At 42.5% G+C, this 18431-nt stretch overlaps 1 protein-coding gene across 4 annotated transcripts in view; it reads right to left on the bottom strand.

The window, feature by feature from the left end:
- Positions 1–7181: 7181 nt before the first annotated feature.
- The window catches only part of SLC23A2 (solute carrier family 23 member 2), a 66100-nt gene continuing 54850 nt past the window's right edge, over positions 7182–18431 (bottom strand). For all 4 annotated transcript variants that reach the window (XM_075117546.1, XM_075117544.1, XM_075117547.1 and 1 more), the window contains 8 exons: positions 17193–17313; positions 16339–16495; positions 14633–14780; positions 13939–14044; positions 10790–10919; positions 10499–10636; positions 8204–8299; positions 7182–7661 (listed from right to left, as the gene is read on the bottom strand). In XM_075117546.1, coding sequence (XP_074973647.1) covers positions 7429–7661; positions 8204–8299; positions 10499–10636; positions 10790–10919; positions 13939–14044; positions 14633–14780; positions 16339–16495; positions 17193–17313 — 1129 coding nt within the window. In that variant the 3' untranslated portion in view covers positions 7182–7428. The remainder of the gene's footprint in view (positions 7662–8203; positions 8300–10498; positions 10637–10789; positions 10920–13938; positions 14045–14632; positions 14781–16338; positions 16496–17192; positions 17314–18431) is intronic.

Here is an 18431-nt window from a genome sequence, read left to right as displayed (position 1 = left end):
GGCCACGCACGCTGTGCAAGCCCCAGCCCCCAAAACCAGGGATTTAGCCCCAAAGAGAGGGAAAGCCCATGGGGTGGATGCCATCAGAGTAAAAGCAAAAGGGGGAAAAAACCAGAGGGTTTTGCTGTGGGCACCTGTGTGAGCACGAGGAGTGACTTGGTTGCAAAACTGGGGTTAAATCCTGGTTTTGTGACATCCTGCTTGGTGGATTGAGCCTGGATGGAAGTGTTTATTTACCAAATAAAAGGATTTTGACCCACCTCTGCAGCCTCTGAGGTTGGGATGTGCTGCCAGCTCCTCCTCAGCTGCAGCGGGGCTGTGAGCACCCACCCCAGAGGAACTGAACCCGTGTGGATGGAAGCCAAAGCTTCTGCCCCGCCAGGGTCCCGGCCAGCCGCTGTGGCATCCCTCCCGGCTGCCAAAAATCGCCCAGGGAAAGATGCTCCGAAGCCAGAGCCTGCACTTGGCAGCGCGGGGATGTTATGGCACCTGTTTCGCAGGTTAAATCAGCGTTTCTGTGCTAAATACCACGCAGGGAACGCGGTCGATGCCTTTTAAACCATCGCCTTTGACAGATTTACATCTGTTTCCGCTCCCGTAGCTGCGCCTGGAGGTCACGGACCTCAGTCAGACCCAAGCATAAGGCACCAGCTCTAAGATTCTCCAAAATTCAAGTATTTCCCCCTAGACTGACCGAGCATCCAAACTCCCTTCTCTCACACCCTGGCAGCTTCCCATTAGTTCAACTTTAGGACCCCCAAGCTAACTGTCAGTAAATACCAAACAATATTACGCATTTGGATACACGTTAGCTCAGGCGCATCTGTTGGCCGTTAAGCAGCCTCCGGGAACCAGATGGGAAGAGACACGGCTCTTGAAAAGGCCTTTGCTCGTACCTAATACGTGTTTCTTCAAAACACGGCCGCCGTCACCGTTTGAGGGTGTTTCAGCCATGCTGAAAATCCTCAGGTTTTGAGATTCGGCCTGGGCTAAAGCCCTTCTTATCAGGTTGATGCAGCTGATGCCGAGTTTTGATTCGGGCAAGACACAAGCAGAAAACTCATTCCCAGAGCTCTGACCCAGTAGCACAAAGGATTAATCAGGATTAAGATCAGAGCTGTTTTCATCACGGACCCGAACCCAGCCCAGCGCAGGAATGATTAGAAATCCCCCGCCCTGGCCAGGCAGCTGCTCTGCCAGCGCTGATACCAGATCTACTTTCACGCCCTCTTGCTGCCGGTTTTAGGTGGCTTTTTGCCATTTTCCTTCCCATCGGACTATACCGTTTTTGGACTAGTTGCGGTGGGCTACGCCTAAGTTAAGAAAGGTTCTTGGGTGTCTTAATTTCCCTTAAAATCAACAGTAGCTCAGATACCTCGAAGGCTGACAAGACATCTGAAGGTGCTGTGTATCCTCAACCAGACATTTCGAGGTCCTAATTCATCACAGGCAGCTACCGCACATCACTGGTGCTCCAGGCTAGCGGTAGGAATTTCATATTGCAGCTCCAGATAAAACAAACGAGTCCATTAAATGGCCAGGGATGAGGCAAAGTGTGAGTCTCCAAATCTCCAACTACACTGGGCCCTGCAGAGCGCTTCGGGCACGCAGCGGCCCCGACACGGGGCCCAGGAGCCTGCCAAAGGTAGGGCAAAAATTTAGACAACCTCCCAATCCTAAGGCTTGACACTAAACTGGAGGTTATTTCCCCGCTAGTAACTCTTACTGCTCTCATTCTTAACCAGGCAGAATAACTCAAAGCCTCTGGCTCAGTGGAAATTACTACGAGAACTTGAAGGTTGTTTTTTATTTTAGTTCAGAAACTAGTCACTCGAGTTTTGCTGCCTGGCCATTGCTCAGAAACACGTCAGCGCTGACCGTGCACAACTGCTTCTACGGGGAGTTTTGCTGCCCTTGGCTGCCTGAGGGGTTGGGAGCTGCGGGAGGAGAGGGGCGGGTGGCGGAGGGGGGACAGGTCCGGAGCTCCCCGAGGTGCCTCAACAGACAGCAGGGACAGACAGCAAGGAGTACGCGGACAGTAAGCAGTGCCTCATCCAAATAAATCAAGGACATGTTACGCCCCTGGCGGGGCTGAGAGCTGGAAGGGTCGGGAAGGCGGCCGGGAGTTGTAGTTTGGGGTGACACTTGCTACAAAGATACGCCTGGTCTTCACATCGCCTGGATTCCCGAACCATCGACTCTCCTTCAAAGGGGATGTTTAAAAGGAAGTGTAACACCACGCTGCCAAGTTGCATCTATGCCCGCGTTTATTTATACTGAACAGCTTTAAAAATACAGAATAAAATAGCTTTATCTACTATTATTCACAACATCTGGTCCAAATATTACATTTTTAAATATTTAAGTGTTTAATGAAGCAATGTTAGAAAAAAAATGAAATAAAAAAACCTCCATAAAAGAATTACACATCTCAGAACAACAACATCAAAAAAAAACCCCAAACCAAAACCAAACCGAAAAAACCTCTTGCTGTTGAGCAAAAGTTTTACAGCCAAAGTCAGTCACAAAAAGTCATGAGAAAAAAATATTTATCCCCACTGCCTAAGAACAGTCAATAGTTTGTTACGCCAAAAGTTGTTATAAACAGACAAAGTACAATAATTTGGACTGGCAGCAAGATGATTTACCTGGAAAGATGTAGGAAATGCCAGATAGTACACAAGGCAGTTCTAAATACCTCTCTCATATCAATACGTACGGATGACAACGCACAGTCACAGTCAAATTAGAACTAGACAGGAGTATTTTGGGTGGCTCTGAACACAGATCCCCAATACTTAAAAGCAGCCCAGCACTAAGCTGTACAGACTCGTGGGCAGAAGCGAAACACTGGCAAACTTGTGGCCTCCTCCAATACTGCAATGAGCTATCGCAGCGATAGAAACAGGAGAGCATAGAGCCCTGTCGTCCCGCGGCCACAGAGGCCGTTCGCCTTGAGAAATACTGAGGAACGTGCACCGGGTGGGACATTTTCTGCAAGAATGAGTGACCCACCACTCCCCCCCGCTTAGAAAAAAGAAAAAAAGGAAAAAAAGAAAAAATGTCGCTTTTGGTTTAAGAAGGCCACGTAAAAGAAGCGCCGTAGGTTGTGCTGGTCTGTCACACATGCATTTTCTACATCGATACACGAATTACGTTAAGCACAGATTGTTTTAGATTGCGCGTAAGCATCCAATGGCTCGCTCAAACCATCAGAAGCCGGCTGTTTTAAACCACGTGCGCCTGGAGTGCTGTTTATACCACGGATGATGTGATTTCCAACGCTTTTCATTAAGGACGCGCTCACCGATGCTCCTTGTGGTATAAATAGTACTGAGGATTTCAGTTTGCAAGCGCCAATTCTGCACTGGGAGTACCAAGATCTCAGTAGGGAGATGAACAATAAAGAAACCCTTTAGTTTTTTGGTAGGAACAGAAACATGGGTAAATAAAGTATACACAACTACTATAGATTCGTCAATGAAGAAATTCTACCATCACATGACATTGTCATGACAATCATACCACTCCCTCCCAGGAAAACCACGATCATTATCCTGAGCGGAAATGTTATTTTTAATATATGGAAATAAAATACTGCAATATTCATGTACAAACCAAGTTGCCATATTTAAAGTCAGTACTAAAAGGCATAAAGCAAATTCTGGGTTTAAAGTTTGAACTTTCTGAGCGAGGTACCTGATCGGAGTTCCTCCGCCAACGCACTCTAATATGACAACGTCGATCGGCCATAGCCGTTACCTATGAAAGCTAAATTTCTATAGGTATAATTTGCAAGTATTTACTTTAGAAAACATGTTTTGACATGTTAGCAAGAAGTCTTAATTTAACCTAAAAAAAACCACAATAGAATATCAAAAGTCCCAAGTTATTTTGTTTTGTATACATTGATACCATCTTCGATATGACAAAATGATATTTCTACTATGAATATTTGCCCTTCTGACTTAAAGTTTGGCTGAAACGTCTCATCGCCTCTTAACTCACCTCTCAGGTGTCGTTGTCCCTGGGTGGTTCTGTTTAGTTCGCTGTTTGAAAGGCAGGCAGTAACATACGTAGGAAATATACAGTATTCCACCTACAGTCAGATTTCTAGATCCAGGCACCCTTACGCACTGAAGCCTGGATGTAACCAGCGAAGAGGAATTATTTAAAGGCTTTTCAAAACTGCAAGATAATCCTCCGCAACACATCTGCCAGCAGCCGCTGCACAGCAGCTCAGGCCGCGTGCTGTGCTCCCCCTGGCCATGGCATTTCACAGCGGCCGCTAAAAGCCCAATGCAGAAAAGCGGAGGTGGGAGAAGGATTTACGATCCACAACCGGCTGCCACGACTGCACAAAATGGGGGGCCATTCAGACTTATCTCCCTCACAAAGAAAACCAACGCATCTTCTTCGACTGGCAGCTCTGGGATGGTTTCAGGCGCATCAGGAAGAGAAAGGGGAGCTTCTCTTTCCAAGGCACCGGTGCCTCGGCTCCATCCTTTGCTCACCTCTCAGCGCTGGGGAGCCGCACGCTTTGACAGCAACATCCCGGCTGCAGCGGCTGCGTGCCCTGGACGTTGAAGGTACTGCCAACAACTTCATCGTAACCCCTCACCACACGTTACAGGTGCTTCAGCAACCTCCTTTGCAAAACCGAAGCTTGTCTTTAACCATTTGTGTTTGCAATAAGATGGAGGGCGTTGTTACACGCACAAGCTTGGTTACGAAAATGACTGCTAACTACAACTACTTATTTTAGTGTTACCAAGGTAAGCGGCTAGAAAAGCAAACACGCCAGCTGAACGCTGCTGCACTTCTCAGCCAGCCAACAGAATCGGCACTGTAGGACCCAAAGTCACAAAAAGAATTAAATCCAACAGTTAAACAGAGTAATCAGACTTCACCTACTGGGACAGTCTTTCCTACGCTGCAAGAGAGGAGTGGTGTTCTGCTCCGGGGAGAAGAAAAAAAATATCCTTGGATTCGTTGCCCTGTAATTTGACTGAAGCGCCTTGGCCATTCTCAAGTGAAGGCAACACAGAACATGCAGAGCTTTACTTCAGCCAGAGGCGAGAGAAGACAAGTGCTATTTCTCGTTGCCTCGTCTCTTGTCTGCATAAGCACTGGAGTTATCAAGAGAATACCTGGGGGGAGAAGTTAGAAAAGCCTGGGGACACAGGTGTCACTGCCGTGCTCCGTGCCCAGCGGCATCACTGGACTTCCCATGTCTATGTTTCTGAGGTGGCACTGTTTTAAATAAAACAGTTTTACCTCCCTTTCTCAACATTTACAAGATAACCACCTTTGGCATTTTACGTCATTACAACCACCACACATAGGCAGCTTTTTTTTTTCCTTTTTATATATATATATATATATTTATGTATATATATATTTAACTCCCCCACGTCTTTGGTTGCACATAAAGTTGGGAAATTTGGAAGCTTCGTGCCACTGAGTAGAGGTCTCCGCACTCAAACTATCTGCAAGTGGATGTGGAAATCTAACACCTCACTACCTGAAGAGGAAAAATTTTAAAATGCTAAAAATTACAAAAATGACTTCGTTTCACAGGCAAACTAACCTTGTCTACTACACAATAACTCTTCCGACCAGCTTTCGAGACAGTCCAATTGACACCAAGACTGCAAACTACTGAAAGTTCCCTGAAGCAGGAACAAACACATGCTTTGTTATGGAAAAAGCGGTATAAAATAGTTTCTGGAAACAGCCATGGCATGCTGAGAACGATATCAATGGAATCATTCCGACTCTACACTATTCAGTATTGATCCGTTAAGCTCTGTCCTCGCCCTCCCCACCCCAACCCTTCCATGCTTCAATAACCAATAACAAATTCACCTGGAAGTAGACTCAGAGAAAAGAAGAGTTCCTGCGCTCCTGTCCAGTAGTCAAACCTAGATAAATATATTAGTGAATTACAGGATCCACTGTTATGTTTTTTCCAGGAAAACAAAACGCAAGCACCGTAGAGCATACTGGCCTTGAAATTACATTACACTACATTTCCCTGATGATCTCCACAGCTTAAAAATGCTTTTGGGGCCACACCGAAGTCTAAAACTAACTTGCAATAGTAAGAACATTAAACATGAATAAAACTTTTAATTATGGATGTATGATGAGCATGAACACCCACATAACATCAGAGCTGAGACTATTCCAGGGAAAAAAAAACCCAAAATATCTGAATGGTGCCCTGACTGGACCCAGTACCCGTTAAACCATCCAGTGGATGAGGACATCAGATGTAGTGTCTCTGCCGTTCAAGATCACCTCCGCAGCAGTAACGAGCTTTTGCAGAAGCCCCACGAAGAGAGAAGGAAACGAGGCAATGCAACGCAAGCCGCCTGTAGGCAGCGTCGGCTCTCAATATCCAATCAAGAAAATTCTGCACAGATCCAAACCAGCGACTGCCGGTGGCGTTCTGACCGCATGGCCTTCCCTGCAGGGAAGGCTGCGCGTACACACGTGCTAACCGCTTAAAACCGCTCAAATTAGCGTTTTTGTTCAGGAAGTATCTTGCTGGATACAGGCACAGCACTGTAAAAACTGTTATCGGGTCCTGCCTGGAAGTTAAAAGTTTCCCGTCTCTGTAGAACTCAAGCTATGTGTGTCCCTTTAAAGAAATCCTGCGCCTGGACACTATAATTAGGTGGTTAAATGCCAGGCAGAAAAAGTAAACGTTTTTAAGTGTGAACTGACATGAAACGACCGGTTCCTTCCCCAACACTAAGCTATCAGAAGTCGGACATGGTTTTTGTTGGCAAAGTTACTGCTGAAACTTTTCTGCCATAACGTCGGACATCTGACTGAACGAGTGGTAATTCAAAAACACACCCTCATGATTTGCCAGTATTAACCGAGTCTGGTTTGCAGGGGGCTGAAAATACGGAATGTGCAAATCGGTGAGTAGAAAACAACATATATGGGATTTGACGTGACTAGCAGTAAATTTTTTTTCCTTACCCTGCCCCGGCCCCTTCTCACAGGATTCAAATTTTCAGGCGTAACTAACATTGCCAGCAATGAATGCGCCAAAACCGCCAGCATCAAGGACTTAAATAAAATCACCATAAAAAGTAACGTTTTTCAATAGCACCTACATACTTCCGGAACCCAAGCCCTATTTAAAATAAACAGGCTTCGGTGCGCAGGTATCTATAGCTTTGGAAAAGCAAACAGAGGAGCCTTTGCAACGTTGACCCAGAGACACTAGATCTGGCCACCACCACCCACAACAGGAAAGCTTTTTTTTTTTTTTTTTTTTAAAATCCGTCTCAGCTCTGGTTCCAGAATTTAAATGCAGATATACAAAACATATATTTTAATGCTTCTTAATCAGCAAGAAACTGCAAATACGTCTTTTACTACAACTAGATAATATAATTTCAACTAAGGCTATACTGTAGCTTCTGAGTCTTCATCTGAACTCCTGCAGTTACTGCTTTTCCTGAAGCCTTTCCATGTGTAACCCACGAAGGTAGGGCTGATGGGCAGGAAGCTGAAACACCTGTATTTTTTGATAAAGTTCATGCCAAAAGGCAAATCATATGTTTCCATGCCATCCAGTGACTTGCTTCCTTTACCAACCCCTTTCTTCCATTTCCGTATTCCCCTCTCTTCAGGGCTTCCTAGAAGTCAAAATAAAAGAAAAGGAAAAAAACCCAAATACATTAATATCTTTATGTAAACACAGACGTATATAGTAGAGGCTAAGAGAAGAAAGAAAACCTTAAGTCTCAGACACCATGTTCAGCAAAGTATTGGAAAGATCATCTAGACTCCTCAAGGAAGCAGGAAGAGGGGGGGAAAAGTGTTTACTGGAAATGGCTATGATATTTGGCAACTGGAAGTCGAGGCAAATTTTTGCTCTTAAACAAATGGAAGCAAGTCTGGATCTTAAAATATTTTTACTCTGTCTCCTGAAGGCAGCTATTCTGGTTTGATTTTTATCAGCTATTTTATGTGTTTAATAGGACGGAGAGCTTAACCTGAAAATGATTCAAAGCGTTCTCAAGGAAACTGAGGCACGTGGGTGTTACGCAGCTGCTCTAGGTGTTAACGTAGTCAACAACAAAAGCAGTAATTTCTTCCTCATCTCCTGCCTCCACAAAACGCTGTGCTATTCAGAAAGGCAGTTATTTCAGATAAAATGACAAGTTCACATGCTGACCTGGAATGGTATTATCCAAAATAAACGCAACGCAGCCACCGACAAACATAGCTGTAGTGAGAAGAACGTTTAATACTTGATCAATGCCCGCTATTCCTAGGACAGGAGAAAAAAAAAATATTTAGAATGTGAATTTTTATCACACACATACACATTATGGAATCGCACAGAATCCCAGAATCCCAGGCTGGAAGGGACCTCAGGGACCATCTCATCCAACCTTTCTGGGAAGAGCACAGCCCAGACAAGATGGCCCAGCACGCTGTCCAGGTAACTCTTGAACGTGTCCAACATGGTCAAGCCAACCCCTTCCCTGGGGAGATTATTCCAATGGTGACTGTCCTCACTGTGAAAAATTTCCCTCTCGTGTCCAATCGGAATCTCCCCAAGAGCAACTTGTGTCCATTCCCCCTTGTCCTGTCCATGGGACTCCGTGTAAAAAGGGAGTCTCCGTCTTCTCTGTAGCTTCCCCTTAAGTACTGGTACACGGTGATGAGATCCCCTCTGAGCCTCCTTTTCTCAAGGCTGAACAAACCCAGCTCTCCCAGCCTATCCTTGTATGACAGCTTCCCAGTGCTTGGATCATCCTGGTGGCCCTTCTCTGGACCCCTTCCAGCCTGGCCACATCCTTTTTGTACAGCGGAGACCAAAACTGGACAGTGTACTCCAGGTGTGGCCTGACCAGTGCTGAGTAGAGCGGGATGATGACTTCTTTCTCTCTGCTGGCGATGCCCTTTTTGATGCAACCCAGCACCCTGTTGGCCTTCTCGGCCGCAGCAGCCACTGTTCGCTCATGTTGAGCTTTCTGTCCACCAGGACCCCCAGGTCCCTTTCCACAGAGCTGCTCTCCAGCCAGGTGAATCCCAGTCTGTGCTGCACTCCCGGATTATGTTTTCCCAGGTTCAAGACCTTACACTTGTCCTTGTTGACCTTCATAAGGTTCTTGTTGGCCCACTCTTCCGGCCTATCCAGATCTTTCCACAGAATAGCTCTCCCTTCCAGAGTGTCTACTTCCCCACTCAACTTGGGTGTTGTCCACAAACTTCATCAGGCTACACTTGATGCCGGTATCCAGATCACTTATGAAGATATCGAATAACACTGGGCCCAATATCGATCCCTGGGGGACCCCACTTGTGACAGGTCGCCAGTTTGAAAAAGAGCTATTTACCACCCCCCTTTGGGTGCGGCCCCTCAGCCAGTTCCCCACCCACATTCTACTGATTTACATGCAGGTTAACTGGGAAAACTTGCTACTGAGCTCACCAAGGAATTTGCTCAAATAGGATTCTTTAAACCACATAGGAACAGATGTGGAAGAACCTTCAACTAATGCAGTACACCATGGGGATCTCTTCTTCCTCAAAACGTAACTCTGAACTTTCAGTTGCTTATAAAAATGTAATGAAGTGCCATTTTATTTTCTACTGCAGACACAACTGCTTAATTGAAACTAAATAGAAAACTACAAAATGAAAAAGGAGAATTGTCCATAATGTAAAATCACGTGGATTGAAATGATTCCTTTTATAAACCATTACTTTTTAAAAGGGCAAGACTTAATAGCACCAATTCACAGAAGAATGTTGTACTAATATACCATCACTTAACTCTGCTTGAATGATCTGCTTTTCTGAACAACTTAGTAGGTTAGATATGCTCTTGAATCTTGTTCTGAAGCGATAGCTATAAAAAGTTAGTTAATCTTTCCTTTTTTTTTTTTCTTCTTTTTAAAAAATCAAGTAGAGAGTCTTCCTTTGATGACATGTGCTGCCATGACCACTACTGAGAATGTTGTATTAAAATAGAAAACCTTCTCCATGAATTCACCAAACTCCACAATTTGGCTAACAGTCTGAAACTGAGTTCATTAAAATTCAGATTCAGAACATGTCTGCAGTGACAAAAAATTTCAAAATCCAAAACAAATTCCTAGCTCCCAAGCTCTGCCTTGCTATTTCCCCATGTTCTTTTAACATCATTTACAACTCAGATTCACCCTTTTAGTCTTTCTTCCAGTTCAACTGGCAGTCACCTCCTTCCATTACTCTACAACCGTACCCTGAGAAAGCAGGACCACTTCAGACGTATCCCACTGAAACATTCAATTCAGGTTTCAGCATCTCAATTTAATCCACCTCTGAACACACCTGCCTTCTTATCTACAGCTTTTACTGTCTCCATAATACTTTGCTTTTTCTCTTATTTACCCTTTACATTACTCTGTACTTGCAGGTACTTTTGCATCGGAGTACAAGGCAGAAGTATGCTTTGTGTAAATAAGCAAACACGTACCTGTGACCAGTGGATTTTGTTTGAGATAGCTTGGAAGGACAAGTCCAAAGAAAATGGAAAATCCAAGTACAAACAGGTTACGAGAAGAATTTAAATCTATGAACTGGAGGTTAGACAGACCCACAGCTGTAATCATCCCTAAATAAAAATAAAATAAAAATAAAACAAGTCTCAGGTTTCATATAGCTTTTTTCTTTAAAAAAAGATAGCAACATCCATATGAACACAGCACCAGAGTAAAAAGATATAGCCACACAGGACACAAAGAGGAGCAAAAAAAACACACGTTACCAAAGAGAGTGCAGAAGAGGGCACCAAGCACGGGGTCAGGCAGCGATGCAAAGAGAGCACTGAACTTGCCAACCATCCCAAGCAAGAGCATGAAGGCTGCCCCATACTGAATAACCCTGCGACTTCCAACCTGCAGGAAAACAAAACGGAAAGGATACTAGAAAAAGTCCACGCTCAGTCCAACTCCATGCCTTGCATTTTATTTTATTATTCTCTTTTGCATGTAAAACTTCTTTTCAAGCTTCCCTGCAGTGTTAAAACACAGGCTTTAGAGAGCCTTTATATACGTCTTGGAGGGCTCAGCTGTAACATGGCTGCGCTCCAATTCTAACGTAACTTTGTTTGATTTTGTTTTTGTTAACATTAAGTTATCTCTAAAACCATCTGTAACTGCAATAGCCACAATAACTATGAAATGTGGTGTAGTCCCGTCTACAATAAAGAAAACAAATGGACCGTAACTAGGAGAGATAGCAAATGGGTCAACTGCAATGCAAACAGGAAAAAAAAATTAAAATCCATGTGTCGCTGCCCTTTTACACAAGAATACATGTATTAGTTACCTACTGTGCAGTTCCCCTGAAGGAGATGCAGGCTTTCTAGACAGAGATTATAAACTGATTTTATAACATCCCTCTGAGATCAGAACTGAATTAGCTTCATATGCAAATCATGGCTGTGCTAACACTGTGAAACCAAGTGCCTGCACTTCCTTCCCATTTTTATTTTAAGCATTCAAACTTCAGGGCAGTATTTCTCTGGCACTACATTGTAGTGGTAGTTGGGAAACCTGAATGTTCAATATTTTAATAGTGTTATACTTGCATAAGAGGTGCACCAGGTACAAAGAAACCCCTGTTACACTGGTAAGGTGGTTTCCAGCAAAGCCCTTTGTAGGGGTCCTGTTACAGAGTATTAAGCTTCAAAGAGAAGTAGATATTAATTTGTTAATCGTGTGTGACTGAGCTAAATGAGTAAATGAGGAAAAGAGATACAGTAGGCATGTTCAGGGTAAAAGTACTTCTTTCGCCCATATTCTTCACTACCTAACTGTTAGATAAGAGGTGTTCCCCTACAGACAGAAGCTGGACCAGTAAGTTAGGGTATTCACTGCAGTAACACCACAAGTTAGCCTGCACCTTTCTTTAACTTTGACAGAGACACTAATTTTCTCAGGACCACCAGTATCTTGCTTTAAAATTATCTTCCTGCATGAACTAGGCAGAATCTTTAAAAAATCTGCACGACAGTGACATTTATTTATGCAAATGCTCAATCACTACAAGGCAAACAAATCAAGCTCCTTTTGGAAGCTACTGAAAGCATCCTGGTCAGCATTTAGCTCAGACTGTGTGCTTATTCCCAGGCACTTGTACACACACTTGACGTGATTATTTTGGAGTGTGTGGTATGGTACCTTGTACCTTACTGGAGTATCTACTTCATCACCAATGTTATGGCATAAGCTACCTATACTTTTGCCCCAACTGATCAGATTAATTGGTTTTCCTCTCATCAGTTAAAACTTGCTCACTGACTAGCCCAAAGACTTTGCACTATTTTCTTCTGGTGGAAGCCTCAAATTTAAATTCTAAGCATAATTATATACTGGTTTTAAGGGAGGTAAATGCCTCTTCAAATGTTGCACTGGCATAACAGGATCACCAGGACTACTAGTCTTCGCTCGTGAGCACTAAAGATTTCCTCTCCCAAACAAACAGCAGAGTATCTACATGCCAAAAATCTATTTTGATATAAATTGAACTTGAAAAACTGTTAGGTTTTTAGGAATGAGAATGCAGAGAGGAAAACAAGACAAAACACTGGAGCACAGCCATCCAGCCGTGCCACTCTGGCTAAGGCACATTCACTCTTCCATCATGTGCTCTGAACAGACTAACTGTAGTTAACTCTCTTCTCTGTAACAGCTGCCAGTTTAACATTCATTTTTTGCTATTCCAAAGCAAAAATGCACACTCATGCCTGTGGACTGTTAATAAAGAAGTATTGTTAATTTGTATCAGCTCCTATAAAATAACAGAAAGGAAGCAGAACAGAATAAACCTTTCTTTAAGGATTTTTCTAACCAAAAATTCTTCTAGGAAATTTCTATCAGTAACTGAATGGAAGACTTACACAGACAGCAGATGGTGCTATTAGTATTTAGATTCCACCCTAAAACCGAACAGAATCATCCTTTGTGCAGAAAAAAAATGGCTGAAGATAAATTCATCATCTATATTGGATTAAGTCAGAGGGATGAGTTATTCTAAGTGGAGAGCATACATTTTCTATCTTGTATGCATGAAGGAGATTTATAGCTTCCAAGCAAAACACGCAACAAGATGTACGTATTTACAACATAAATTACTCTTACCAGTTTTGCTGATATTCCTTAACAAGGTTAAATTAACAATATCAAGCAAATCCATCTGCAGTCCAAGGTCTCCCAGTTCAGCAAGGCATTCAAGCACAGATTCAGTCCGCATATGAACAAAGGAGCTCCTCTAGCGCTTAAAAATTTTGCTAACACCCCAAAAAATATATAATCCCCTAAGCACGCTCAGTGCCTTAAAAACCTACCATGATGGAAATAAAGATTTAGGGTACCTTTAACTTTGAAGTTACCTTGACCACAGCTCCTGTTCCAGCTGTGTCAGTGTGACGTCCTAGTACAGATGTAGATAAGACCCAAGGACCTCAAGCTACATTTCATCAAGTGTTCAAGTGAGACATGAGGAATACTCAGTTCTCTAGTGATGCTCTCAGAGGTTAAAAGAATATAAATTTCTATACAGTTTACAGTGTTTATGGCTCAGCTCAAAACACCAGAGAGCCCTGGAATGCCTTTTTGGTTTTCAAAGGGATAACTTATTTAGCACCATCTGCTTTATGTAGGATTTCACTTTACTCCAAAGAAAAATAAGATTTTGGGTTCCTTCTCTAGAATGCATTCCCGTTAGATAATGGCTGGTCCAGAGGCAAGTTATGTAAATTCAGAATGCTGTGTAAAGTTTCTCTGCACAAAATACTACATAGTATGGTTTCTAGGACGAGGATTGTGCTGTGAAACATGCAAATGGTGTAAGCCATCCACCAGAGGAGATAAATATACTCTAGTCACTGAGCAATCAAGGTAAAGCACATACCTTCGTGATGCCCAAGACACCAATGTTAGGGCTGGAAGAAGTGGATCCATTCCCTGTCCCAAATACTCCATCCAGAACGCAGGAGAGACCCTCAATAAAAATCCCTCTGTAAATCACAGACAGAAAAAAAAATTTCAAACTTGTATTAGCATAGACTCCCTTCGGGTGGTGCTTTAGGACTGCATGCTACGTGGGGGTCTGTTAAGGCATCTGTCCCACATGAATTATTATAATTCATGTTTCAAGCTCCAACACACCTGGAAAAACAACTTGAATTCTGTTTTCTATGTCTTAGATACCCACATTCTTAAGCTGAGGAAATTACAAAACAATTCAAGTCAAGCTTAGAGCTGCTCTTTATTTCTAAAATTACATTTCAAGCGAATCTGACAAGCTACCCTGATTCCAGAACCAATTTAGAGTTCTCTCCCCACAGAAACTGTACTATTAACTTCCAAGGACTCCAGCAGGAACAGGAGTAGGTTTCCAATGCCACATTTGCAACAAAAATAATTCAACATGACAGTTACATCTTATATTTCAGATCCTTGGCCCTTGAGTTTGACCAAATTGTAACGTTTGAACTCAGAACACATTCCTGTCTTATCCCAAGCAAAAAAAAAAAAAAACCAAACAAGCAGTAAAAAAGTAGCTTAACACACTGAAAAATACTACTTTTTTTTTTTTGTCATACCTGTTTATTGCATGTATAGGTGGAGGAGGAGCGCAAGACAACCTGGCACAGGCATAGTAATCTCCTATTGATTCAATAATGCTAGCAACAACTGCACTAAGCATTCCTATTACTCCAGCGGCTGAAATTGTTGGCAGTCCCCACTGAACTGTGAAGAAAAGAAAACTGAAATCTCTCGTGCCACAGAAAACAATTTAGATATCAAAACATACAGCAATTTATTCATCTTTAATGGAATCAACAAACTCCCTTCATGGTAATATAGTCTGGCAAGTTCAAGCAGATGAAAAGGAGCAAAGGAAAAACTGCCTAACCAACTGCTTTGATCATGCTTGGAAAAAAACAAAGCAAAACAAAAAACCCTAAACTCCACCAAAAAAATTCCTCCTGTTCAGAAGGAAGGAATTTGAACTACTGCTTGTGAAAAAACAGTTCTGATCAGCGAGGTGAATGCCACTTAATTATTATTGCTCTGAAAACTCGGTCTTTGGTTACAAGGTCAGCCTAGCAAAGAGAACGACCAACAACCAGCTATGATCGCTGCACAAGCACCTTCCAACTCCAAATTTTGTACGAGAGAAAATAAGATTAATTTAAGCCTGCAGAAGAGCTTGGCAGGTTTTCCACAGCAATTGCCTTGATGCTTTTATCTCTTTGAAACAGACGAGCCTCTTGCAACAAAAGGAACTAAGTCACACAAACGTGAATGAACAAGGCTTCACAAATAATAAAGCTTTAATCAGGGTGGAGAAGTTTTCCTCTTCTTCTTTCCCAAAAGCTTCTATTATACATCTTGCAAGCACTGCTTTAGAAGTGGTTTCTTTTAAGAACTAATCAGAACCAAAGCACGTGGAAAACCACAACAAAGTTGCCTCGTTGCAACGTAGAGGTATTCCCAACGGTTTCTGTTATTCTGTTCTAGTAGAATATTACTCTATTATTACCCCATTAATTTCTGAGCAGCACAAGGGTGAACTAGTTCTGCAACTCCATCTCATGCCATAAGAAACAGCCTTTCACAGCTTTAAACATAGAAGTGGCCAGCAAAAGAATACAAACATCCAAGATGTCATGTAAAGCGTTTTGTGTTCTCTCATTAAAGGACAAAAAAAGTATTTACAAGCATTGACTGGCATTCTCTGGAATTCTCAGCCCAATTCCAGGGCTTGTTTGTGTAGTTGTTAACAGTTGTGCTAATTTAAGAACGGGTCTGTTTGGCATAGGGAAGTGAATTAATCTGGATAAAACTCCACACACTACTGATTCTTTAGATGATGAGAATCAATGAGTTCAGTAGCTCTACAGGAGTTGTAATAACCCATCCTTATTATTGTATAACATTAACAGCAGCTGACCACAGTATCGACAAGTACGGATAAATCAACCATTCCCTGAAATCCATGTTACATATACAGTCACCCCATGTTATTAGAAGTCAAGAGTTACCTAGATAATCCCTGCAAGTGCCTTCTACAAATTCAAGTTTCAGAGACTCGGTCTTTCTTGGGCGAGACATTAAGGTATCAAATTAAAGAGGAAAACAAGAAAAAAACACATCACCCCCACCCACAGTGTCTTTAGGTCAGTGCATGTTCAAGTGCATCAGAACAACTACTGAAAAAAACCAGCAATGCTTCAGAAAACAAAGAAATGATACTCACAGGCATATGATTAGAAAAACAGCCCTTAAAACCAGACATACTTACAAGGGTAAGGAACCTTGAACCACGGAGCTACCAACAGCACTCCTCGTCGGGCGTCTGTGCGAGCGTAGAAGCCGTACTTGGAACTGTCAGGGGGAAAGACGTCTGTCACAGTGAAGATGAAGCAAAGCAGCCATGAGACCAAAATAGCTAAAATAATCTGTGAAAGAGGAGAATGAAAACATGTTTAAAATAAACTGTCATTGGCAATATTCATCAACAGCAAAAAGTTCCTACACAGAATCTCTTATGTATCATAGTGTGATCTTAAGTGATATTTTAAGCCTGAACAAGCATTAAACCTGTAATAGATCTGTCAGGTGTTTTCCCCCTGGCCCCTAATGAAGGTGCTATTACAAAAGCTTTAAAATTAGAGCAAGCCTCTTCTCTTCCCTAACAAATGGGAAAGCCTCCAAATGGGCACTTAAACAAACTAGTGAATTACTCTCAACTTTACCAAAGAAATAAAGTCTTTCATACAGGGGAACAGAGTATCGCTTTCATAAAACTAGAAGATAATGATCTTGCCATCCCTTTTTGGAGGGCTCAGTTTAGGCTTTCACTGCATGCATAAACACACCTTCTTCTCTACCCCCTTCCCTCCCTCTGTGATCTTCATCACTCCAACGAGTCTTCGTCAGAGACGGATACCAGAACCAGATCTGCCAAGACTACAATATGTGACTATTTCCTGTGGCAAACGAGCCATTCATTTAAGTTACTCATAAGCCCATTGAAGCTTTTATCTCCCCTTTGTGATCTATCATATTAAGAAAAATCAAAACCAAGGGAAAAAACCCTGAAACACTAATTAGTTTTATTTTTTTGCCAACTGAAGAACAAGTTCAATGACTTACAGGGAACATCTTGAAGAGTTGCAGCCTGTATGCTGTCCATCCTTTCTTGGATTTGTAAATGGGTAAGGGAAATTTGACATTTCTGGCATACTGAGAAAACAACAATACTAGGAAAATAGTCCTGAGAAAAAAGGAGGAGGAGGGAAGGACAAGAGACACACGTCATTAGCACCAAGATGTTAAAAATCCTTCTCAGCACAAACCTGTTCAGGCTCTTCAGACACAGAATATAAATGTACGTTTTAAATTTAGCGCAAGACAAAGCATCATAAGAGAAAATATTTAAAATAAATTCTTATTCCACGGAAGCCAAAACAACGTAATTTGTATTCTAAAGTGCTGCAACAACAGCCAGCAGCAAACAGGTAAATGAATCAGACTAGAGAAAGACCTTCAGAGCTAAGCAGCTACTAGCAGAGAGCTGCGCTGCTTGCTTCTTTTTGACTCAAACCCTGAGTGTCCAGGTCTGCTCTGCGTATGAAGCACAAAGGTTGCTGCTGCAAATGGGAAGAACCAGGAAAACTGGAGGCCGCTATACAGTAATTTTTACACTTCAAAATTTGCATAAACTCCAAAGCACTTCAAACATTTCTGTCAAGGGAAATTCTTTCTTCGATTCTTAAGATCCCATTTTTCTGTGTATACGCATCTTTCACTAAACAGTTGTAAATTGAGCAGAACAGAGCCCCAAAAAATCCAAGAACCCATTCAACTGCAGTTCACCTATAACCTAGTTTATTACAGTTTTTAGGTGCCTCAAGCATTATGCAGCTTTTCCCCGCCCCTTGTCAAAACTGCTAAGCAACTCTATATGTTAAAAACTAATTCAACTCTACAGCTAAAACAAGTATCCACTGCAAGGAAAAATAAAAAGCCAGAGCAGGCTGCTCGGTTCTGAAAGAGCCAAAACCAGTTTTGCTATAGAAAGGCTACACAAAGAGTCAAGCTATCTGAAGATGCAAAAGCTTTTCTGAAATTTGAGATTATGTTTTTATCAGCTGACTTAAGAAAACCAAAAGGGTGGATTTTAAGCTTCCCTCCCTTTTCTGTCCAAGATCAGTTTCAGTCTGTAAGAAACAAAACAGAGCTTTATTCTCCCTCAGCCTCCAGGAACAAAGAGCCCTGCACAAGAAGGGTGTCATTTATAGCTTTACCCCCGACTAGAGTCGAGTGATAAAGGCACCTTTTCCTTGCATTCAGGAAACATTTTGGCATCTCTCCCAAAGCCCATGATGGGCT

This window comes from Phalacrocorax aristotelis, chromosome 24 (genome assembly GCF_949628215.1).
Source record: "Phalacrocorax aristotelis chromosome 24, bGulAri2.1, whole genome shotgun sequence".
Lineage (NCBI taxonomy): Eukaryota > Metazoa > Chordata > Aves > Suliformes > Phalacrocoracidae > Phalacrocorax > Phalacrocorax aristotelis.
The sequence above is the reverse complement of the archived record's forward strand: the minus strand, read 5'-3'. Positions and strand labels throughout refer to the sequence as shown.